The 24,438-nt window shown below is 42.6% G+C and overlaps 1 protein-coding gene across 1 annotated transcript in view; it reads right to left on the reverse strand.

Annotated features, from left to right (window-relative positions):
* SLC4A11 (solute carrier family 4 member 11) overlaps nt 1–24,438 on the reverse strand; it is a 170,534-nt gene that overhangs the window by 78,886 nt on the left and 67,210 nt on the right. The window contains exons 4-6 of the mRNA XM_026648175.2: nt 23,184–23,230; nt 16,409–16,640; nt 14,129–14,210 (exon numbers count right to left, since the gene is read on the reverse strand). Coding sequence (XP_026503960.1) covers nt 14,129–14,210; nt 16,409–16,640; nt 23,184–23,230 — 361 coding nt within the window. The remainder of the gene's footprint in view (nt 1–14,128; nt 14,211–16,408; nt 16,641–23,183; nt 23,231–24,438) is intronic.

Consider the following 24,438-nt stretch of genomic DNA (forward strand, 5'->3'; position numbering starts at 1 on the left):
AATATCATGCAACAATAGAACTCTTTTGGGATTTCTTCCAGCACCGTAGGAGGAAATTTACAAGCAGTACTCTGCACCCAAAACTGCACCATTGAATTCAAGGTGTGATTTTATCTACTGATTTATTTCAGCCATGTGTGTGGGCACTTAAAATCTGTTTCAGCCTGTCTTCTATTAGTTTAACTTGTGTTGGTAAGTTTACTGATATAAGCTAAACCAGAGGTGGGTAAACTACGGCCTGCGGGCCGCGTCCGGCCCATCAGACGTTTGAATCTGGCCCTTGAGCTCCTGCTGGGGAGCGCAGTCTGGGGCTTGCGGCTCCACACACTGCCCCTGCCCCAAGCGCCACCCCCGCAGCTCCAATTGGCTGGGAACCACGGCCAATGGGAGCTGCAGGGGTGGCGTCTGCAGACGGGGCAGTGCACAGAGTTGTCTGGCTGCGCCTCGGTGTAGGAGCTGGAGGAGGGACATGCCACTGCTTGTGGGGGCTGCTCAAGGTAGGCGCCGCCCTGAACCTGCACCCCTGACCTCCTCCTGTGCCCCAACCCCCTGCCCAAGCCCTGATCCCCCTCTTGCCCCAAACCCCTCACCCCCAGCCCCACCCCAGAGCCCTCACCCCCACAATTTCATGAGCATTCATGGCCTGCCATACAATTTCCATACCAGAGGGGCCCTTCGGCCAAAAAGTTTGCCATCCCCTGAGCTAAACAAACGTTAAAATGATGTAAGTGTCTTGGCAGGGGTTTAACGAAAGCAGTGTTTAACCTGATTGAAACAGGTGCAACTTCCGTGTGTAGACAAGCCTGTATGCCAGTGGTCCCCAAACTCTTTATCTCGTCCCCTTTCCCCCCCAGCCACAGTCAGGAGCCAGGGCCGGGAGCAGGGCCAGAGTCGGGCCAAGGCTGTGGCCGGAGTCATGGATGGGCTGGGAGTCAGGGGCCAAGGGCGGGGCCACAGCTGGGGGCAGGTCTGTGTCCAGGAGCTGGAGCAGAATTGGGGGCAGAGTGGGGCTGGGTGGCATTCCCTCCCCGCCCCTCTCGGGGGCTGGCCTGGGCTTCGCCACACCCCCCCCACCCCGAATGCTTCTCCATGCCCCCCTAGGGGGCACGCCTCAGTTTGGGGACCACTGTATTATGCTAAAAGAAAAAGTAACATGATCCCTAAAGCTAGTCTGTCTGTTGCTCTGCTTCACTAGAGACCTTTCAGCTATAACCTTCCCCAAGCTCCCTGGATTAACACTACGGTTGGGGCAACACTGCACATATCCTCACATGAGCACTAGCATTCACTGACACGTTACAATTTTTAAATTGTGAAAGCCCTCTAAAATAAAAGACTGGGCTGAAATGCAGTCATGACAAAATGATCCAGATGAAATGATTCACTGTGTTTAAACACCAGGCCTTATTTATGACGATGTCATAATACCATGTTCTCTAACAACACGGTATTCATAAAAGGCTCTTTAAATTACAGTTCTCATTTCTGCATCACTGCCCAATATATTTCTTTGTTTTAAAGTTACATTTAAAGCAGCGTTCAAGACAAGAGGCTAGGTTCTCAGGTGGCGTGAACTGGCATAACTCCACTTCGCTGATGATACAGAGATTCACGCCAGCTGAAGACCTTAAGATCTTATCTAAGCAAGAACAGACATTTCTCACACAAATTATTAATGTTTAAGATATACACACTCGTCAGAAATAAAAACAAGCAATCTCATCAGGTCAAGAAAGGAAATTAATTACTTTCACCAGTAAGAAAAATGGAACCATGATTGCTCATTAGAGCTAGCCAGCTATCCTTTTCCTGTCCTAGAGTAGCACAGCAACATTTTGGTTCTTTTGCACTGCAGGTACGTCTAAGAAAACAATGCCCCAAGCATGATATATCAAGTCTTAAACCTTCTGAGACCAGAACCACTTGTGAGGGACGCAGTCTTGACAACTTGGAAGGTCCATTTAGAGACTTTTATTGACACCTTGCCAAGAGGAATATCTGGTAATGTACTAGAATACCCAGTCCCACAGACCTGCTTCTTGATATAGTCTTGAACCTCTCCTGGTGGGCTATCCAGGTGAAAGTAGATCCCATCCTTACCTGTCACCATCAAAAAGAATGTCTACAGAACAGAATGCAAGGAAGAACTGGCCAGAGCAGAAATTGGACCATCTCCTCAATCACCAATAATTCATCTTTGGAGAGTTAAATGATTGGTCAAGAAGGTTTTTGACTTGACAGCTTGAATGGAGAAGTAAATTGAAGGCGGAGAAAGGTTCCACAACATCCCTGTGCGCAAAGAAATAACCAGAACTACACAAGCAAGGCTGATTATGGTGGCTGCAGACTTTTTATACAGAAAAAATAGGTGTTTAAGAACATTAGAAAGCTTACTCTTGTAAGCATGAGGGCAAAGGCACTTGTATTCACAGGGTTTCATTAATAGAATAAAGTCCTGTAATCACTCCTCTAAAGGAGCCTTTCTTTTTACAGAAAAATAGATAGCTGTCAAGGAACAAACATGGCAGAAGAGTACATTTCATGATTAAAAACGATGCATTGTGTTATTATTAGGCATAATTTTGCACCAATTACTGTATTTTAAACATCTCAGATTTGAAAATGTGCTATTTTCAAATCTAAAATAATAATGAGAGGGATTTTTCATTGTAACTTTAAGACGATAACAGAGAAATTCTTTGGAGTCCAGACTAATAATTACTTTTTAAAATGTGCAAAATCCAATCCACGTTCCTAGTTATGTTCGGTGATGAAGCAGAGACACATCAGTGTCCCATGCTATGATTAATTACAGACATTAAAACTGAAAAATTATTTACTACTCTTAAAAGTTATTATTGTTTGTACAGCAGTTTTGCTCAGCATTCAAAATAGCCTCATGCATCATGTTTTAAAATGCTACCTGGGAGTTTGAGTTAGTTAGCTTCTCCAGAGGGACCATTATGATGACATAATTAATATATTAGAATAAGCAAATATCAAGCTATACTCCCATCTTGTTGAAAGATTATTCCTTTGCTTCGTTAGTCATGAGAGCTTTATCAAATCAACTGAACAATTTCAAAACAAATCCTTCATGTGCCTTATAAATGCAATCAAAGGAAATGGCTCTTCCACAACTTGACATTTGCCTCCTCATGGTCTGACTTTTCCAAACTCAGCCCTTTTAAAAATAGGAACTGTATCCTGGCAAGAAAGGAATAGCTTGGTGCCAACATTGCTTCAAGTTAATAAAAATGCTATGAAGAATTCCTTTTAAATAACCCATATAAAAATATAGGGGTTATTCAAGAATCACCCCAACAAGAACATCAAGGACAGAGATGCAAGAAAAGACCTGCAGGCTGTTGCTTGCTGCTATATTAATAACTTATATGGCAAATTCTTTCTTAAGCATTGGATAATTAAGCCTCATCACTGTCCTAGGAGGTAAGTAAGTATTAGTATGTGAACCTACACAGGTACAGAGCATGATCTATCCCTTAACCTCAGGGGCATGGAGGAGCTAGCTGGCTGGACATAGAGGGGAATAATATGTAGGGGAGACTTGAGGAGACCCAATGCCTCCCAAAGCTCCTTTTACAAGCCAAGTGATTCATGAAAGCTGGGATTAGATTAATTCCTGACCCCTGGTTTTGGGAGAAGGTCCACTACACTATATTTTGAATTCACTATCAAAATCAACTGGCTCCTATGAGACAGAAAAAACATTTAGACACTCATGTATTTCAGGGATGAGATCTGGTTTAAAAGAGGTCTTACCCAGATCAGCCCCTTTATTTTCAGTCCGATGACAATCTTTGGAAGGGCTTTTTGACCGAAGGGTGCTGTTAATGACCAGAGTCCCAAAAGTTATCCGCTCTGGCTCAGAAGTCTCAAGCTCATGGATGAAACACTCAAAATACATATTTCTACTTGCATGGAAGTACGAGACTGCATCACATCAGTCAGGATCTGTCAGCTGGGGACTGCCTCTCCTGCAGCCTGAAGTCCCCAGCAAATCACCTCCTATGAGAACACTGCCAAATGCAAGAGTGAAGCAAGAACAACCAACCAACCAGATTTTGACAAAATCTCTTATTTACTCTGGTTTCTGTGTCTAGTATCTAACAGGCCACTCTATCCATGAATTCTCAGACACACCACCTGGTAAGACTGACTGAAGACTTCTGTTCTAACAAAAACTAGAAGGCAACACAAGCCATTGCCTATTTCAAACAAGCACAAAGTGGCAGAGGAAACAGTGCAGTGGATTTCTGTAAGTAGTAAACTCAGTGAATGTAAGAATGGCCCTACTGGGTCAGACCGAAGGTCCATGTAGCCCAGTATCCTGTCTTCCGACAGTAGCTAATGCCAGGTGTCCCAGAGGGAATGAACAGAACAGGTCATCATCAAGTGATTGTCGCCCATTCCCAGCTTCCAGCAAATAGGCTAGTGAGCAAATTAACAAGACTTATTCCACCCTGGACTGAGGCAGTGTACAGTTTAGCTCACTGACCTCTGGTAGAGCTCCTGCTCTGAAGAACAGCATCCTAAGTCATCTGAACTGGAAAAGAAATGTACTTCAGGGACTGTTGAGCTGCTCTGTCTGTAAAGTATCTTGCCTTCCTGTTCACTTTGATGTTCAAAATGGCACACACCCTTTCAGATTGCCAGACAGAGTGCAATAGGTACAGAGTTCTTTTAAACTGTTCCAGAGATGCATGGATACTGGTGACACGCTTTGGAGTTCAACCTAGACCAGTAAGGGGTTTAATCACCACTTATAATAATAATAATAATAATATATGGAGATATCCTATCTCCTAGAACTGGAAGGGACCCTGAAAGGTCATCGAGTCCAGCCCCCTGCCTTCACTAGCAGGACCAAGTACTGATTTTGCCCCACATCCCTAAGTGGCCCCCTCAAGGATTGAGCTCACAACCCTGGGTTTAGCAGGCCAAGGCTCAAACCACTGAGCTATCCCTCCCCCTTGCTCTGTTACCCTAAGTGCCTGTTTGCTGTGCAGCTTTGATTCAAGTCTCATATAAGTTGGCTGTTGGTATCAAACACACGGATCTCCCCCTGGCTTCCACCACCCAGTTACTCTTTACAGGGGGACCTCAACAACCCTTCCAGCCCCCAGTTCTCCCCCCAAACCACCCTTCTTTGCCATTCTTACTGTAGCACCCACAAAACCGTATCAAGTTCGCTGCTCCTTTAAAGAGATGGTAATAAGCAGCTAATTCACTTCAGGGGGGGTTGACAACCCCCCCACTTCAATCAAAGCCCTGAGTTGGTTTATGGTCAACGTAAAAAGTTTATTAGCAAAAGGACATAATTTAAGTGATACCAAGTATAGGGAATAAGGACAGAAACGGTCACAAACTAGCAGAAGTAAAAATATGCTTCTAAAGCTAAAACACAACAAACCAGAGTCTTTTGTTCAAAGAAATTTTTCTCACCACGGTCGTTCTTCCAGCCTGGCTGGCCTGTCCTTTAGCCAGGACCCAACATACAGAGCTCAAAGTGCTTCATTTCTCTGACTCCTCAAGTGAGGAATGCCAAAAATGGCTTTTCCTCTCTGCTCATATCCTTGAAGTTTTATCTTTGTTTTCAAAGTCAGGAAGCCCTCCTGGGGGGCTCAGCTTGCTTGGAGCCAGGTTAATTTTTGCAGTCTCCTCCCGCTCTCGTGACAGTTTGTGGTGATCTCCTCCACTCTTTAGTTTGATGGCTTTGTTTACCTTTTATGTAAAGGTACCTTCATTATCTCCCCTTGCTCAGTTTACACTGGAGACCCATTCAAGCAGACAGAACCATTCCTTTGTCTAGGATGAGGTGACTTAAGCCCTGACTACAAAACACCTTTTAAGAACATATTTCCAGCACATACTTATAATTCTCCATACAACACCCACTCATACATCATGCAATAATATTCCTGACCAGCGTGTTACCAGTTTGCACATGATACTTCGTGAGACACCTTTTAGGTACAGATTATGACAACAGGGTGTAAGGTGTAGTGAGCGTGTCAAGCTTGACAGGAGTTGCTGACACAGCATAGTGAACCACCAGTGAGCCTCTGGCTAGGTCTACACTGGGGGGAGTGGGGGTCGACTTAAGATACGCAACGTTGGTGTATCTTAGGTCAATTTACCTGGCCATGAGGACGGCGGCGAGTCGACCGCTGCTGCTCCCCCGTCGACTTCGCTTCCGCCTCTCACCGCGGTGGAGTTCCAGAGTCGACGGCAGAGTGATCAGGGATCGATTTTATCGCGTCTACACTAGACACAATAAATCGATCCCCGATAGATCGATCACTACCTGCCGATCTGGCGGGTAGTGTAGACGTACCCTAAGTGTCACATGGGGCAAAGAGCCAGTCCAGAGCTGCCTATGAACTTGGTGCATCCGAGAGGCCGCACCCACATTAAAACTAGTACTCAAACGAATGCCACTGTGTTGTGTCACACAGGGCATCTCCTGTATTTCATAGGCCCATTCAAATAGAAATCTACAGCTCTATTAGCACCCAGGGTAGGTAGATTAGCTTTCTCTGTGAGCGAGAGTGAGGTCTATGGAAAAGCTACTGGCAAGTTTGGTTGGGACGTAATTCTGTTAACAGTCTGGGGAGAAATTTTGGATGCAAACAAAGGATAACTTTATCTCTGCAAACAACTGTAAAAGGGGGTCTCACCATGAGATCCTGAAGCTCTCTCTCTTTCTGTGGCTGCAATAAAGGCTGTTTTAATTGACAAATGAAGCAGGGAACATTCTTTCATGAGTTCGAAGGAACGATCATGAGCTGAATGAGTAGGAGACCAAGATCCCACGTAGATGTGGGCTCTCTAACCGGAGATGTTCATTAACCCCTTCAAAAATCTTTTTTCAGATTGTGGCTGAACAGAGTCTTTCGCTGGACTAAGCAGCAAAGAACAAGAGAAGGCTGCGAGATGTACTTTTACTAACAATATGGAGGTTTCAAATTACATTTGTACTCTGGTATGGACTGAACAGGAGCTGAAGCTGGGTTTCATGTTATTGTTGATTACTCACAAAGAGAACCTTTTCCACTTATGATCGTAACACAGGCAAGTTGAATACTTCCTAGAGTTCAATAGAATCTCCTGTACCTTGTCTGAACAGGACAGTTCAAGATCTCTCAAAGTCCTATGGCCCATGCTGTCAAGTGGAGAGAGTCTGGGTCCAGATGGCAACTCCGACACCTCTGCTGGGTCAATAGATCTGGAATTGTGGGGAGAGACAGATAGTTGCAGTAGATCTGAGAACTACTGTTCTTTTGATCAGGTCGGGGTAATCAGAATAACTTTGGCTTTAGCTTGTTTGATTTTCGTCACTCTTCGAATTAGAGGAATTCGGGGGTGAGGAGAGGCAGAGAGAAGACATCCCCCCCCCCCCAGAGTCCAGAACAAACACAGCCGAGGTAGACCAAGTGTCCTCTCTTGCTAGGGATATTTTGTGCAGTCAGTTTTTGCAGATATGAATTAAAAAGGTTATCTACAAATATTTTTCAACTGCAACATTTTGTACCAAAGCACAGCAAGAAAAAGGTTCAGTTAAACTTCACTTTTCTTATTTTGGGGGATTTACATTAGATCTTGAATGTTTTCCTTAGTTAAGCTTTTAAATTCTTACTCCAATCACCATCCTTTCATTTGCTTTAGATGTTTTAAACAATTAACATAAACTTGTATCATTATGCACCATGCCTGCCCCATTCAGTCTTACTCTCACTCCAGCAATAGAAATGAGAAATAAATACAGTTTTGGAAAAAAGAAAGACAGCAGTGTCAGTTTAAAGGATAGCTGAGGGTCAGGATGAGGAACGACACACTGCAGAAGAACAATGGCAAAAGATTTATTTTAGGTTATTTTCCAATTAATATTACAGGAAAAACAGATTATTCTCCCGGACAAATCTTCCACTCAAGTTAAGTGAGTTGTAATTTTTCTTCAGGCAAGGCATATGCTCTAAAAATACAGCTCTATTAAAAGCTTTTCTACACTAGCTACAGCAAAAATACAGTAAAATAATAGATATAATTATAGTGCACAACTCATCCACTTCTTTCCCTCATAACCTTCCTCCCTCTCTTTTAATTAGAGTCACAAAGGGAGAAGGAAATAAGGAAAACTGTGGATAATAGCACTGTACACCTTTGGGTTATAAGCTTATTTTTTCAAATCCTGATTGCCACGGAAATAAGTATTACTCACACACGTGATTATTCAACTCTTAGGGTTGCCTTCTGTAGAAGAGAAAGCATGAATTTATGTCATAAAACCGTATGTATTTAATTAATCAGAACATTTGTACCACAATTTCACCTTTGATCAGTGCTTTGTTAGGAAGTGACTTGCTCTATGAACACGTCCAAATAGGCATGTCATAAGTGACTGTAGCGGATGCTTGATGACACCTGCTGCTTATGTTGGGACTGTATCCTTTCACTATAAAAGTCAGTTTTCAGTTGCTCACAGCTTTCTGACAAGTTGGTTTCTTGGGCTGAAATTTTCCATGATTGTCCACAGACTGGGAGTGAATTTGTTTTCGAAAGCCTTCAACAATACACCTTCCGCTAGCTGATTGATGCCAGGATGGGAAAAGAGACTCTATTGCCACTAAAGGAACATATTAAACAGATTTTTCTTTCACATACACAAAATATGGCTCAATTAAAATGTTTGAAATGTTCAAGAAGACAGTCCCTCTGAAGACTCGGTCAGTTAAAAAAATTCAACAACTTTGGTCTAAGTATTTAATACCTATTTGGGTCACGCACAGCAGCTTTAGGTAGGTCCAGTCCTAGAACAGAATGGAAACTAAAATCCACAGGACAAAATTTTCAGCACAGAAAACCTTCTGTGGTGAAGTTTCCCAGTAGAAGAATTGATTCTTCATGGATTCTATTATCCTTCCCAACTCATTCGCAAATAAGCCTCCTACCATGATTCCTGCCCTCTTTAGAGTACTGATTCCTGACACTCCTTGCAAGTTTACTCATCTTCGGACACTCGTTTACAGGAGAGGGAATAGAATTCAACACAATCTTCCACGGGATAGTGTTGTGAGTGCAGTGGAATGTTGTTGCTGATGCTGCAGTGTTGTTACTGCTGGCAGTGTGCTGCTCTTGGAGCTCCGACATCAGCGGCACTAGCAGACAGTGCAGCACGTTAATTCAGCAGACCTTGGCGTTATTCATAGGAAAAAACACAGGCTTGGTTCAGTGGCGAAGGCATTTGGCCGGGTTTATTGTCGACAAAGCACAGTACTAGCGCCTCATAGGAGCTACAGGTACACTAACACATGTATGCCCTTGACAAAGTACCTGCTGAGTCAGTACACCAGGAGCTTGTTCCCTAGGCGGAACAAAGATGCCCCTTCTAGGACTTCTCCTTCTATACACTGATACAAACAAGTTCCGTTTGACACTCCAGATGTTGTTAGTTACCACCCTTATCCATGCGCCTGTTAGTTCAAGCAAAACATCCTTATCCATTGTCCTATCATCCCATTCTTATCTTACGAGGGGTCAGTGAGTTCTTGCACCATCTCTTAAGAATGTGCTTACATAGTTACCTGAGAACGCTGGGTACGTGTTCCTGTACCATCCTCTCAGGTCAGGAAAGTGCTTACATGGGTAGCCAATACCTAGTGTATTATTTTGCCAAGGCCAGGCCTACTCTGATTCACAGCCTTTGGTTCACGCTGTCAATTATGCCTAGGGCTCCAGCAAGGCCTACAGATAGCACGAAACTGGGTGCAAGCACTCCCCGACTTCACCAAATAGCAGGCAGGCACCTAAAAACTGCTAGTAGATTGGAAGATTGAATCATAGGACTAGAAGGGACCTCAAGAGGTCATCATCTAGTCTAAGTCCTGCCTCAATGAAAGGGACAAGTATTATCTAGACCATCCCTGACAGGTGTTCATCATTGGAGATTTTTAAGAGCAGGTTATACAGAGATTCCACAACCTCCCTAAGCAATTTATTCCACTCCTTAACCACCCTGACAGAAAGTTTTTCCTAATGTCCAACCTAAACTGCCCTTGCTGCAATTTACGGCCATTACTTCTTTTCCTATCCTCAGAGGTTAAAGAGAACAATTTTTCTCCCTCTTTCTTGTAACAACCTGTACTTGAAAACTGTTAGCATGTCCCCAGACTAAACAAACCCATTATTTTCAATCTTCCCTCATAGGTCATGTTTTCTAGACCTTTATCATTTTCGTTGCTCTTCTCTGGACTGTCTCCAATCTGTCCACATCTTTCCTGAAACGTGGTGCCCAGAACTAGACGCAATACTCCAGCGGAGGTCTAATCAGCGCGTAGTAGAGTGGAAAAGTTACTTCTTGTGTCTTGCTGCCTTGGTCTGCAGGCGCCGCCCCCTGCAGCTCCCATTGGCCGCGGTTCCTGGCCAATGAGCTGGGAGCCACGGAGTCAGCGCTCTGGGATGGGGGACAGAGGCAGAGTGCCTGCAGAGCCGCCTGGCCGCGCCTCCACCAGCAGGGATCGGGAGGTGCTTACAAGGAGCTGCTGGAGGTGAGCACTCCCTGCCATCTGGCACCCCAAGCCCCTCCTGCGCCACAACCCCCTGCCCCAAGCCCCCCCCTGGACCCAAACGCCCTCCCAGAGCGCGCCCCGTAGCCCCTCCTATGCCTCAGCCCCCTGATGGCCCTGCACCAACTGCACTATAAACTGGACTTTCAGCTTTTACGGTACTTTGCATTTGTCCTTATTGAATTTCATCCTATTTTCTTCAGTTTGTCCAGATCATTTTGAATGATAACCCTATCCTCCAAAGCAACCCCTCCCAGATTGGTAGCGTCCACAAACTTTATACGTGTGCTCCCTACGCCAGGGCTTCTCAACCTTTTTCTTTCTGAGGCCCCACAAACAGGCTATAAAAATTCCATGGCCCACCTGTGCCACAATAACAGGTTTTCTGCATATAAAAGCCAGGGCCGGCGTTAAGGGGTAGCAAGCAGGGCAATTGCCCAAGGCCCCATGCCACAGGGGGCACCGTGAAGCTAAGTTGCTCAGACTTCTGCTTCAGCCCCACGTGGTGGGGCTCAGGGCCCCGGGCTTCAGCCCCATGCAGTGGGACTTCGGCTTTCTGCCCTGGGCCCCAGCAAGTCTAACACTGGTCCTGCTTGGTGGACCCCCTGAAGCCTGCTCGTGACCCCTGCTAAATCATCGATTTATCTAAATCATCGATGAAGATATTGAACAGAACCAAACCCAGAACTGGTTGACTGTGAACCACTGATAACTACTCTCTGGGAATGGTTTTGCCATAAGTTATGCACCCACCTTATAGTAGCTCCCTCTAGGTTGTATTTCTCTAGTTTGTTTATGTTTATTATCCCTACTTTGGATATCAGATACTGTTCCACACATATTGATGGGACTTCTATTGAGGTGGGGAGGGGGAAAGGAATAGCTCTTCCAGCTTCCTTATTGAAATCAATACCATATGAACACTTTATAGATCAAACACATTAAAACCACTGATGCCTCTATATCAACCCTCAGACGTGAAACTCGGAAAAAAGTACGGCAAACCATGCTCTGTTTGGAAATGAACGGCAAACATTCAAAAAAACATAGCTTTCTAAAGGACATACTACCATTCTCTATGCAGCTCTCAATAGCAGTAAAGTAACTATATTATTTATGCAGTCCTGTAGTGTACATGACATTTTATAGACATAAAAAACAAGGTCTCTCTCCCAAAAAAGTTTATAATCTAATTTACTGTCTTGACAGTATTATGATTATTTATCGTTTGTATTACCATAGGGCATAGGAGCCCTAGTCATTGACAAGGACCTCATTCTGCTAGGCACTGTACAAATGGAGAGTTTACCATCTAAGTACTTGTATGGTCCCCATGATCACAGCATACAGGTGCCTGTTTCTGCAGATAACTCAGCAAATAAAGACAGCTTCAACCTAGAGAGGGGGTATGTGATGTGACAAAACTAGGTAAAGAAGAGAAGAGCTTTCTTAGGGTTTACCAGAATTGCGAGGTGCCAAAAGTGATGATTTCTCGACAGACATCCTGCAAACTGTGCACACCACTAGGGAGAGAATTCTAAACTAAATCAATCATGTTAATTACTAATGAATTTATATCAGACTCTGCCCTCCGGTGAAAGGGATGTTGGCAAGCAGGTTACTGAGCCGTCTTCTGCAACAGATCCGAACATAGTGGCCACATATATAAAAATCCCTCAGCATACGCTATGGATGATAAACTATCTGTTCTCCAAAACCTACCAAGTCACCAGCAACAAGGAAATGCATCACCAAATGATGGCTCAAAGGAGAAAACCCTTCCATTAAGATGTGGTTAAGGTAAGCCTTGAAAAATTCTGCCTAAAGACAGTAAATCCTTTCCCCAACAGGTAAGTAAAAATATCGTTAGTCTTCTCAACATGTTCAGTCACCGTGGCACATATGTAGACCTAGTGATCCAAAACACTCCTACTGGGGGATTGGAGGGGCCGTGAGCACTATTCCAGTCTACAGGTTGTAACACAGGCTGAGCATGCATTACGTTACAATCTCACAATTAACTTTCACCCCTCCAGAGTTCCCAGGACATAGCCTGATTAACCCTGGCTGAGACACAGCTTCAATCATACTGAATCAGTAGCACTTAACAACTTACTAGAGTAAAACAATTACGCATCAAATACCCATCTGCCCAGATGTGGGGTTCTATACACATGTTCGACTTGTAGACTGGTCAGTAAATAACAGTGCATATACAATGCTACAAGTAACTTGCTCTTAATTTCATACAACAAATTAACACCCGAAATCTGTATAATATGTAATATATTTAATTATCTCTGAAGAGTCATTCTCTGTAGCACTCTCTCTCTTATACAACATGCAAAAACCCCAACCAAACCAAAGCTCGGATAGATTTATGAGCCAAGAACAAACATCATAGTATGGATGTGGTGGCAGGGTCCAGAGATGAGGACAAGTATTACGAGAGGAATGGAAATCCTCAATGCCACCACAATATCCACTTCAGTTTGAAACAGAAGACTTCTCAGTCACTCTTCAGCAATCTATCAGACTAATAAGGGACATATATATTCTCCTCTTGATACGCACATAATATTCCCAATGACATTATTACATCTTTTCTAAACCTATGTTTGAAAGAAATATGAGCGCGTGGTAATGCTGAGGATGAAGTCAGAAGATCGGAGCTCATTTCCCAGATCAGTCAGTCAGTGACTTCTAGATTAATAGATTTTTAATGCCAGAAAGGACCAGTGTGATCATCTAGGTCTGACTTCCTGCAGAATACAGACCACAGAATTTCACCCAGTGATTTCAGCCAGCCCAACAACTTGTGGCTGAACTAAAATATATATCTTTCACAGAAACACTGAGTCCTAAATTAAAGATGCCAAGTGATGGAGTTTACCATATCCCCGGATAGTCTGTTTCAATATTTAATTACCCTAATTGTTAAATACGTGCATCTCACTTCAGCTACCAGGCGCTGGTCTCAGTATACCTTTGCCTGATAGATTAAAGAGCCCTTTGGCGTAGGATCTCTTCCCTCTAGGTAGGTAGTGGGTAGACAATGATCAAACTGTTTCTTAATCATCTCTTAGATATGATAAACAGATTGAGCTGCTCAAGTGTCTCATTGTAACAAATGTTTTCCAGACCGTGAACCTATCCAATTTCTGAATATCCTTTTAAAAGTGTGCATACCAGAACTGGACACAGTATTCCAGCAATATTTTATCTAATATCATACAGATGTAAAAAGTATTGTGCAACCTTCGTTAATTACTTAAACTGTCTGTCTCCGTTTCCCCGTCTGTAAAATGGGGAACATTCACAGTATATCATATCAGTGCTAAGAAGTTTAATTCATTAATGTTTGAAAAAACAATTCAAGACCCGTGGATGGAAGGTAGTGCAAAGTATTATTATGTGCCCATGAGCAGAAGGGAATAAATTCTCATTTATAAAGTGCAATACATATTGTTTTGTACAGAAAAAAAAAATGTTTCTAGTTCTGAGCACCCCAGGAAGGGTTCCCAATAGTCTGATGTACTTACATGATACAGAGCCAGGACTGTTGATATTGAACCCCTGTGACGGTTGCTGTGACCCCCTGAATCGTATCGGATAGGAGGTGAACTAGAGAAAAAAAAAAAAAAAAAAGAGACACTTAGAAATTGTAACTCTGTAGAATTGCAGCTTCATCAAACCAGACTCATGCAGAGTTCTGATGGAAAACATTGTCAAAGCACTGGCATGAATACTGCACTTTGATTCACTTATCTGCTGATTGGATTGATGCACAGGAAAAAAGGATAAAAGATAGAAACACGCAACCTGATGTTTTCAAATACTGTCCTTAAAAGACATTTTACAGTCTTGAGTGGCAATGTTCTTCTCTTCGTTACAAAGCTGACAGAGTCAGGCTATAAGGCCTCTCTTATAGAAAAAAAATAAAATAAGGTTAGGCTGAATCCAATTATCAAAAGATGAAATCTTATCCTTTGGTTGGACTATTTTATTCCCATTGCTTGTTCTGTGGAACAATTTATAACTTTATGCTCAATTGCCATTGAAAAGAGGCAGAAAATCTGTATTGCATATAGCTATAAATATATGCGTATATGAACGAATGAAAGCTTAGCACAGAATAACCAAAGCAGGAACATATGTGCTACTCACTCAGGAGTCTTGTCAAATTTGTTAATTAAATTAAAGGTGGGACCCCTGTATTTTAAGTAACACACATTTGTATATTCACGTAAATATTTTATTCTCAATGAAGAGTTTCTAAAATGCATAAGGATGCTTGCAATCAATGCCTCTTCCTTCAGCTAGCGTTGCATGGGTAATGGACTGGAGGGCCGGGTGCTGGTGCCATGTACTGTCACATGGTTGAGTACGATTTGATCACTGGCTCCAGTGTCTTATGCTGTAGGCCAGCTGGTGTTGCTCCTACGGCATCTCACTGAATTTCTGGAGAAGAGGAACTGCCTCCTGTCACTTTCATTTGATTGTCAAGTCTCAGAGGGTTAGCCGTGTTAGTCTGTATCCACAAAAACAATGAGGAGTCCGGTGGCACCTTAAAGACTACCCGATTTGAGCATAAGCTTTCATGGGTAAAAAAACCCACTTCTTTAGATGCATGCGGTGAAAACTACAGATACAGGCATAAATATACTGGCACATGAAGAGAAGGGAGTTACCTTACTAGTGGAGAACCAGTGTTCACAGAGCCAATTCAATCAGGGTGGATGTGGTCCACTCCCAATAACTGATAAGGAGGTGTCAATACCAAGAGAGGGAAAATTGCTTTTGTAATAAGCCAACCACTCCCAGTCTCTATTCAAGCCCAAATTAATGGTGTTAAATTTGCAAATGAAGAGAAACTGCAGAGCTACATATGTTCCGGACTCCTCGTTGTTTTCATTTGACTGAGAAACAATGTTAAATGGCTCCAAAGGAAGTTCTGTCCAGGTCTCCTCAACTGGTTAGATATTTGCAACCATGCAGGATATCAGCAGAGCCACAGAGGAATTCACAAGCATGTGTCAAGTTGGGTGATTTTAGGCTTAGGGTACGTCTACACTACCTGCCGGATTGGCGGGTAGTGATCCATCTATCGGGGATTGATTTATCACATCTAGTGTAGACGCGATAAAATCGATCCCCAATCGCTCTGCCGTCGACTCCGGAACTCCACCGCGGTGAGAGGCGGAAGCGGAGTCGACGGGGGAGTGGCAGCGGTCAACTCGCCGTCGTCCTCACGGCCAGGTAAACCAACCTAAGATACACCGTAGCTGAAGTTGCGTATCTTAGGTCGACCCCCCCCCCCCGGTGTAGACCTAGCCTTAGAGAGATTCCCATGGCAGAGCTGAGTGTTTCTGGGAGCAAGCGGTCCCAGCCCCAAAGGGACTCTAACAAACACCACAAACAAGCTCTTACAGAAAGAGAAATATTCCAAACCAAAGGGTAATGAAATACAAAGAGGACTTCAATGCTGATGATGACTCATCCCTTCAGACTGAACCAATATGACTTAACCTAGACACAAAGTCAATATTCCAGTTTAAGTATAAAATGTATCTTTTAACAATTCAGACAGACACAACATGGGATAACTCAGCTACCACATTAATAAGTGACTCAGATTTAAATGTTACCAATGGCATGACACATAACGTATGAGCGTGTGGTCACGGGGAATGAGCAGTAAATATTGAGACTCATAAGCAATAATGAAAATGGTACAAAGCAATTTAGATGTTGTTCATAAGAGTCAAAACATGTAGCTCAGATAGAAACTCCACAGCTACAATAAATGAAGAGGTAGTTACCATTCCCTTCCCTGGGGGCTCCCGAATCGGTGAATAAAGTGCTCATTATTTTGTCAAAGTTGCAGCTTGGCTCTGTGTTGTCAGAATCTTCAGCGAAGTGTTTCAGCATCTCTCGAAGGACATCATCCAAGGAGGTTGCGGTCTCATCCAGTATGATGATAGCTCTGGCCAGGAACCCATCCAGGTCACGGTGGGCTCTGACTTCTTCCTCAAAATTCTTTAATTTCAGGTACTGTATTAGGGAAAGGTTCTCTCATTAGACGTTTCATACGAACACTATATGTACCAATGAACTACTAGAGTACCCTGACCGCCTGTATAGTTAGCCACAAATATGCAGTTCGTTCGGGCTGTAACACGGACACAAATCTGAAGATTTTGTGCTACACATCCCGCGGGACACTGGGAGTGCCGTAGACTCCCACTCACAGCCAAGAAAGTCAGAGAGATAGAGACTGAGAACACAACCAGGCTTGACCCCAGCAGAGCAGCAGCACTGTGATAACTCTATAGGTTATTTTTTGTTAGTTAAATAATTCAGTTATCATTGAACTAAGGATCTGCAGTTCCAGCTCATGTCACTGGAAATTGTGGGTGCTTGGGTACTGTTAAAAGAACAAACACACACAAAAATCAAATTGATACTTCAATACATTTACGATTCTATAGGTGCTTCAGGCAAAGTTATGGCAAAAGGACATATATAAAAATAAAAATTGTAAATACTGGTACTAAATGAATGGTTATGGTTCCTAAGTCCCATTTTCTAGAGTGAGTTAGGCCTATAGGAGTCTAAATCTGATCGTAAATCGATCAGATGTAGGCTCCTAAGTCACCTTTGAAAATGTGACTTAAGCACTTTCAAAAATGTTATCCTATATCTTTATTGTTGGGGTGCACATTTGTCTCATACATGACAAATGCAACCTCTTTCCCTTTTCCATTTATAGCCTAATCAAAGTGTAACTAACATTTTACTAATGACTTTAATGATCAAGTTGTCAGTACAAGCAACACATCCATTGCCATGAACACTGTTTTACTTTGCATCAATCAATTTCTTACATAGAATAATTTAGACCAGGGGTCAGCAACCTTTCAGAAGTGGTGTGCCGAGTCTTTGTTTATTCACTCTAATTTAAGGTTTTGCGTGCCAGTAATACATTTTAACATTTTTAGAAGGTCTCTTTCTATATGTCTATAATATATAACTAAACTATTGTTGTATGTAAAGTAAATAAGGTTTTTAAAATTTTTAAGAAGCTTCATTTAAAATTAAATTAAAATGCAGAGCCCCCCGGACCAGTGGCCAGGACCCAGGCAGTGAGAATGCCACTGAAAATCAGCTCGCTACCCCTGATTTAGACAGAGAAGGATTATTTTAAGGAACTAGGCTTCCCTCTTCTCAAAGCCTTTGTTGCCATATGTTCATTAAAAGGGAGATTGAACTACTACTTAATCTTTCTATTACTACTTTTATTGTGGTAACCCCAGGAAGTCCAACTGAGCCCTATTGTACTAGGCACTGTACAGACGAGTAACAAAAGAGCCAGTGCCTGCCCCAGAGTACATCTATCTATCAGACAACCCAGATAAACAGCATAGGATAAGACAACAGCAAAACAAACAGTTAAGCAGAAGTCTCCATTTGCCCCTCACCTAATCAAAGCCAGACAGGCATGAAGCAGGCACCGCGGCAGAGGTGAGGTTTAAGGAGCTATTGTAAATAAGGTAACAGAGTGGCTTTGCAGATTTTAACAGGGTCCTTCTCCCATGCATAAGGGGCAGTGGGAGAACCACAAAGGTGTTTGAGAGAAAACGGGACTGAACAGCAGTAACTGTTGGCAGAGCAGCATTAAGCGCTTTGAACATGCCCATCGCCCCTCTGATTCACCTCACAACATACTGCTTCTCTGGGCGTCTTTTACAGAGATATACAGCACCCTGTTGAAACCTACGCGCTAGGATCCCCAACCTTCACTCATTGAAGCGAATGGCACGTAGCATCCTCAGCAGTGTATTTCAAACCAAAGGGTAAAGAAATACAGAGAGCACTCCAATGCAGATGGCTCATCCCTTTCGGGCTGTACCAAGAGGAATCTCCTCAGTGACACACAGTTTAAGTCACAATTCCAGACAGGAAGGATGGTCTAGGTCAGTGGCTCTCGACTTTTCCAGACTATTGTACCCCTTTCAGGAGTCTGATTTGTCTTGCGTACCCCCAAGTTGCACCTCACTTAAGAACTACTGGCTTACGAAATCAGACATAAAAATACAAAAAAGTGTCACAGCACACTAGTACTGAAAAATGGCTGACTTTCTCATTTTTACCAGATAGTTATAAAATAAATCAATTGGAATATAAATATTGTAACTATATTTCAGTGTATAGTATATAAAGCAGTACAGACAAGTTAGTGCTTTTTCTGTAGCCTGTTGTAAAACTAGGCAAATATGTAGATGAGTTGATGTACCCACCGGAAGACCTCTGCGTACCCCCAGGGGTAGGTGTACCCCAGACTGAGAACCACGGGTTTAGCGATTAGAGCACTAGCCTAGGAGTTGGCAGACCAGGGTTCAAATCCCTGCTCTGCCAGACTTCCTGAGTGACCATGAGCAAGTCACTTGGGGAAATGAGGCACAGAAAGACATGCTAAAAATGCTAAAGATTGTGACGTGCTCAGAAGCTACAGTCATGTGGGCCAGAGAAGTACCGTAAGACAGTATTAGGTAACTACCAAAAATTACTTACATTTTAGGTTAATGTAACTATGGCACTCATGCCGAACTAATCCCCCAGCTAGGTCGACAGAAGAACGCTACCCCTTCCATTGGCGTAGGCTGGGTCTGCACTATAGGGTTATGCCAACATAGCTACAGCACCATAGCTATGCTGCTACAGACCCCGCAAGGCAGCCAGGGCCTTAGTTGGAAATGCTGGGGGCTTAGCTCAAACTAGGGGCTTGTCTACACTACCACGCGGGGTCGATCTAAGATACGCAACTTCAGCTACGTGAATAGCGTAGCTGAAGTCGATGTAGTTAGATCTACTTGCCACGGTGTCTTCACTGGAGTAAGTCAACAGCTGACCCTCTCCCATTGACTCTGCTTGCGCTGCTCCCGGAGTCGACGGGAGAGCGCTCAGCAGTCGCTTTATCGCATCTATACTAGACGCGATAAATTGACCCCCGCTGGATCGATCGCTGCCTGCCGATCCAGTGGGTAGCATAGACAAGCCCTAAATCTGCTCTATGAAGAGAAAATTCACTTGTTTAAGCACAAAATATTTGTGAAAGAGTGGTCATTAATCTTGTCTTAAACAACGTGTAAGTCACAATGGGATGCTTTATGCTGGAATCGTCCTAATGAAAACTGAAAAAGACTTATAACAATACAGTTGTTATAAGAGGAAGAAAAAAATTCTTTATACTCCTAAAGTGCAATTGCAACATTGCAAACCAAAGTTGTCTTCATTGTAAGAGGGAAACAAAGAGTCTTTTCATTCAAGAACATAATTAACATTGCTTTCCCCCTTTCACAAGTGATATCCATGGCTCCACAGCCAACAACAATAAATGTGAGTTATCAACAAGGCCCAAAAGGAGTTTTATCTGTTGGGCTACTGCTGCTTTGGTGATTACATCTGCTCACAAATGCTGCAAGAAAGTTTCAAAAATGTGTTCCAAAAATTTATTCTCATGAGCATTATTTCCTAGTTTTCCCATTGTCGAGGTTGCTTGAGGCAATTCACTCAATTGGTTGGGGCTCTCATAAGCAGGTTCAAATCCTGCCAACAATCATAGAATCAAACAATATGTTTGGCTTCTTTGAGTCTCATACTTACAGGGCATAAGCTGATCAACAGCTGGAGGCAAGAAATATTTCCTCTCTGTAGATGGTATAGGACTACACGAATAGCTGCACTATAGGAATTTATGTACTCCTCTCATGTATCTGCCATGAGCCACTGTCCAAGACTGGATACTAAAATATGTCTCAATAGAGAAAAAAGAAAAGGCATTGGTCCATTCCAGAGAACTGGCTGAATTGAAAACTCTTCAATAGCAAGATTACAAGTATCCAGTCTAAAGCTGTAACTTGTTCAACTGGAAAGCAGGCATTAAGAATTTAATTCTCCTTTAAAAATCACTGCAATATACTCGCAGATTTGAATGACAGACAACAGCTTGCAGTGATCAATGCTCTGCAACTTGGACCAGAGAGAGATTTAAAAATAGAAAAAAAAAATGGAAAAACAGATCAGTTCTTTCTTGACATACCTGCTGAGATTTCTGCATTCTGATTTTCCCTGACAGTAGTTGATGGCAAAACACCTACAAGAGCATACGGAAATGTTGCTCCACTGTAGCTATCTGTGATGCCATCCTTGTCACAGGGGAGATCAGAATCTGCCTGTGCATTCTAGCAGATACGACGCTTTGGAATTTACCTCAGTGAAAAGTGACCAGTCTTTAAACGAACTGGTCTCTCCAATTCTATTGAGAGTCACCACACACTCTACTCGTGCATCGCTCAGTCACCAAGAGTCGCAGCGGGGGCGCCACATGCCCCCAGTCAAAATGGTCACAACATATCATGTTCCTCTGTTGGTCTCCCAATCCCCCTCTCCCACTGCACTGCTACCCCTCCATCCACTGCCTTCTGAACTATACAGTCGCCCCCATCGGGCGTTCTCTCGTCTTTGGGCAATACCAAGAGAAGGGGGGCTCGAGCTGCAGAGAAGGAGGAGACTTGAGTAGAGTACGGAAGAGGCACTCACATCACTGCTGTCAAGAAGAAATTAAGTCAACTCTGCCTGCTCCTGATTGGTGGGGAAGGAGGCACACATTCAGCCAGCATGGCAGATGGCTGGCTGGGGAAGGGTGCCCTGAAGTACAGCAGTGTCTTTCTGAAAACAAGAGGGTGACAGCTCTGAACGTGTTAGATCTGGGGACTTCGGGGCTGCAGATGAGGGTTAGTGTGGGAGAATGGCAGAAAAGCAACTCCTTACCCCTACCCTGAGCAACCCAAATAACATGGTGGCCCATGACTTGCAAGATGCTTTGAGTGCCGACTACTCTGGCATTCACAGTGAAGGATTCACCAGAAAGGAGCAAATTCCAAACAAAAGTGAGAATCCAGTTTAAAAAAAAGAGGGGCGGGGGGAGAAATACATCCATTCTCTCTAGGTCAGTGGTTCTCAACCTGCGGGCCCAATCAGCACACAGCTGCAGCCCATGTGACATCCTCAGGGCCATACATGATGTGTATATATTGTGTGGATGCGCCCTCTCCCCCCCTAAAGCATAGAGAGCTGCATATGCAGCCCACAGTGATAAACAGGTTGAGAATCACTGGTCTGGGTGCATCTATGTCTCTTGCACCTGCACATCTGAGCACAACATCATAAGGCCTCTGAACCAGTCCTCCTCTGAACCAGTCCTCCTCTGGGGTCAAGCAAATTGGCTACAGAATCCTTAGCTAATCCTGGTCAAAGCAGATATGACAGATTGAAGAATAAATAATAGTAATTATGCCCTAAAATCCTTTTAGTGCTACCTGTATACAAATAGGTGAGATACATCTTTCAATTTAAAAAGCAAACAGACAAACTGTTACCTATTCACTACTGCCTTCCTTTTGTTTCTTCTTTCTAAAAATGAACTCTCTTTTGTGGTTAGAATTTGGGTTTTAAAGAGACTATTTGTTTTATTCTGTTTAGCACCCAAAACGTTTTAGGGTTTTGTTTTGTTTTTTGTGGAGAGGGGAAATCTTAAACTATTTAAACCAATTTCCAAACATGTGTGCCTGAAGTTAGGCATCTAAATACCCATTTTAGGTATATAAATGCTAAATTAGAGTGCCTAAACATGGATATGGTTTCAGGCACCTAAAACAGGCACTTAAGTGTCTAAATACAGATTTCTGCACATAAAGAATCCAAGCTTCAAAATCTGGCCCAAAATTATAATAGTTTTAATAATTATATTTATGTAACCCACTGGGTTTTGAAGGGCTAGCGAGTCTTACTTCGGAGCTCATGGGCGGGTGGGAAATTGGGAAATGAGTCAAGAAGATTTAGAAAGGGAACACCACGCATTTAAAACGGTCTCTCTCTCAGTTTCCAGTTCCCACAGGATTGCCAAGATTCTAGATTGTAAGTGACATTGGGTAAGTTTCCATTTCCTTTGCAACACGCTTTCTGGTTGATTTACCTATTTATTAAATTGTTTGAAGTAATGCGGTTTCTATATGAATTTTTTCATTTCTCTGTTAGCACTAACATGTTATGGCCGCATAACTAAGTGCAAAATCGACAATAATCCTCTTTGGCTACACTGCTTCAAGAGTTCACTCCTGCTGAACCTCCTGAAGGCAGATCTGATTAGCTGGGATAAACAGGAAACTGAATCACACAGTTACAATGTCTATTGGGTGCTTTTGTTTTTAAGTTTGAGGAAAGCTAAGGAGACTGTATTGCTGTGTGTAAGCTTGGACCACCTTTCAGGCAGTTTCATGAGAGCAAGCGATGAAGTAATATGGCCCAATAATAAGGATATTAGATTTTGATGGCAAAATAAATTGTGTTTGGAAAAGGAGGGCAGTACATGGCTTTTTGGATGTAAATAGAAACAAAGGTATTCTGAGAGAGCAAGGCATTGAAACGTCTTCTGATTAGGCCAGAAATGATCAACTTTACTTTTTCCATTAACATATTATGATTTACAGGAGCGAGTTAAAAAGAATTAACCAGTTGAACAAAACTGCTACTTACCTTTCTAGATGTATGTAATAAAACACAGCCAGCACTTTCACTTTCTACTGGAAAAGAATTTGAGAAGAATTTTACAATCGTAGGTATCTGACAGGCAACAGGCATCAAATGAAGGCTTTGCAAATATTCTACAATACAATGCAAGGTGAAAGTTTATCATTCTACTGACAAATGAAGCTTTTTGGTCTGACATTGGCAACATTTAATAATCTTTCCAGACAAATTTGTGACTGCAGCAACAAAAGAGCTATTCAGTGTGCAGAAATTTTCTTCAATATTGAAATCAACACAAAAAAATGGAAATAAGTCAGCAAAATGCTTCAAGCTTCTGCAAAAATATGATTTTTTCCATTAGTGACAAGATTATTTTCATCTAATCCCCAATCCAGTAGGTAAAATATATAATTGTATCCTACACATCTGTCTCTCATTCAGGTTTACTGACAAAATGTTTCAAAGGATCAAGAGTATTTCCTCATTTAGAGTCCAACCATGCATTCACAGTAATTAATGCAAAAAACTCCTATTGACTTCAGTGGAGCAGTTGTGACAGACTGTGATATGACGACGTGGAGAGGATGGGAAAACATCACCACCACCTACTTATAAATGATCGAACTCTATGGCGTTACCTTGACAAGACCAAGAACTGCAAACTATTTTTGGAGTTTTTGTAGATTTATTTTGTGAGTAATATTACACGCCTTAGATTGAAAACTTATGAAGACCTAAAAAAGGCACCGAGAAAGTCATTTGAATGTGATTCTGTATTCTAAATTCTTACCTCTGTTTGCTAGCCACACAATATATAGTAAAGCGATTTTTAATTTGTTACCTAAATTATGGAGAACTGAATAGCAAAGCATAGGAAACTCCTACTCCCAATCCTCTCCAAACAGCAAAATAAATTCATAATCAATTAAGAAAATTTTGCATATCTATAGCTGTTGGTATGAAGTAGGAAACACTCTAGGAAATACTTTCTGCCTCCGTACATTTGTACTGTAATATTAAAAAAAAAGAGTGTTTACCTCTGGTGTATCAAGTAATAAGTAATTTCCCACGTATGTTAACCAAAAAGACAGTTGAATGGCCAGTAGATAAAACGTCTGCCCTATATTTCAGAGGTCTGAATTCATATCTGTTGGGATTGCACTTCTGTTAAAAATTCACAGTACCAAAAGCACCACTGTATTTTCAGTACTTTATTGTTTTAGGACACAAAAATACAGTGAAAATGCATAAACAACTCTTC

The sequence above is a fragment of the Terrapene carolina genome, unplaced genomic scaffold (assembly GCF_002925995.2).
Source record: "Terrapene carolina triunguis isolate 2854851 unplaced genomic scaffold, T_m_triunguis-2.0 Scaffold66, whole genome shotgun sequence".
In the NCBI taxonomy this organism is placed as follows: Eukaryota; Metazoa; Chordata; order Testudines; family Emydidae; genus Terrapene; species Terrapene triunguis.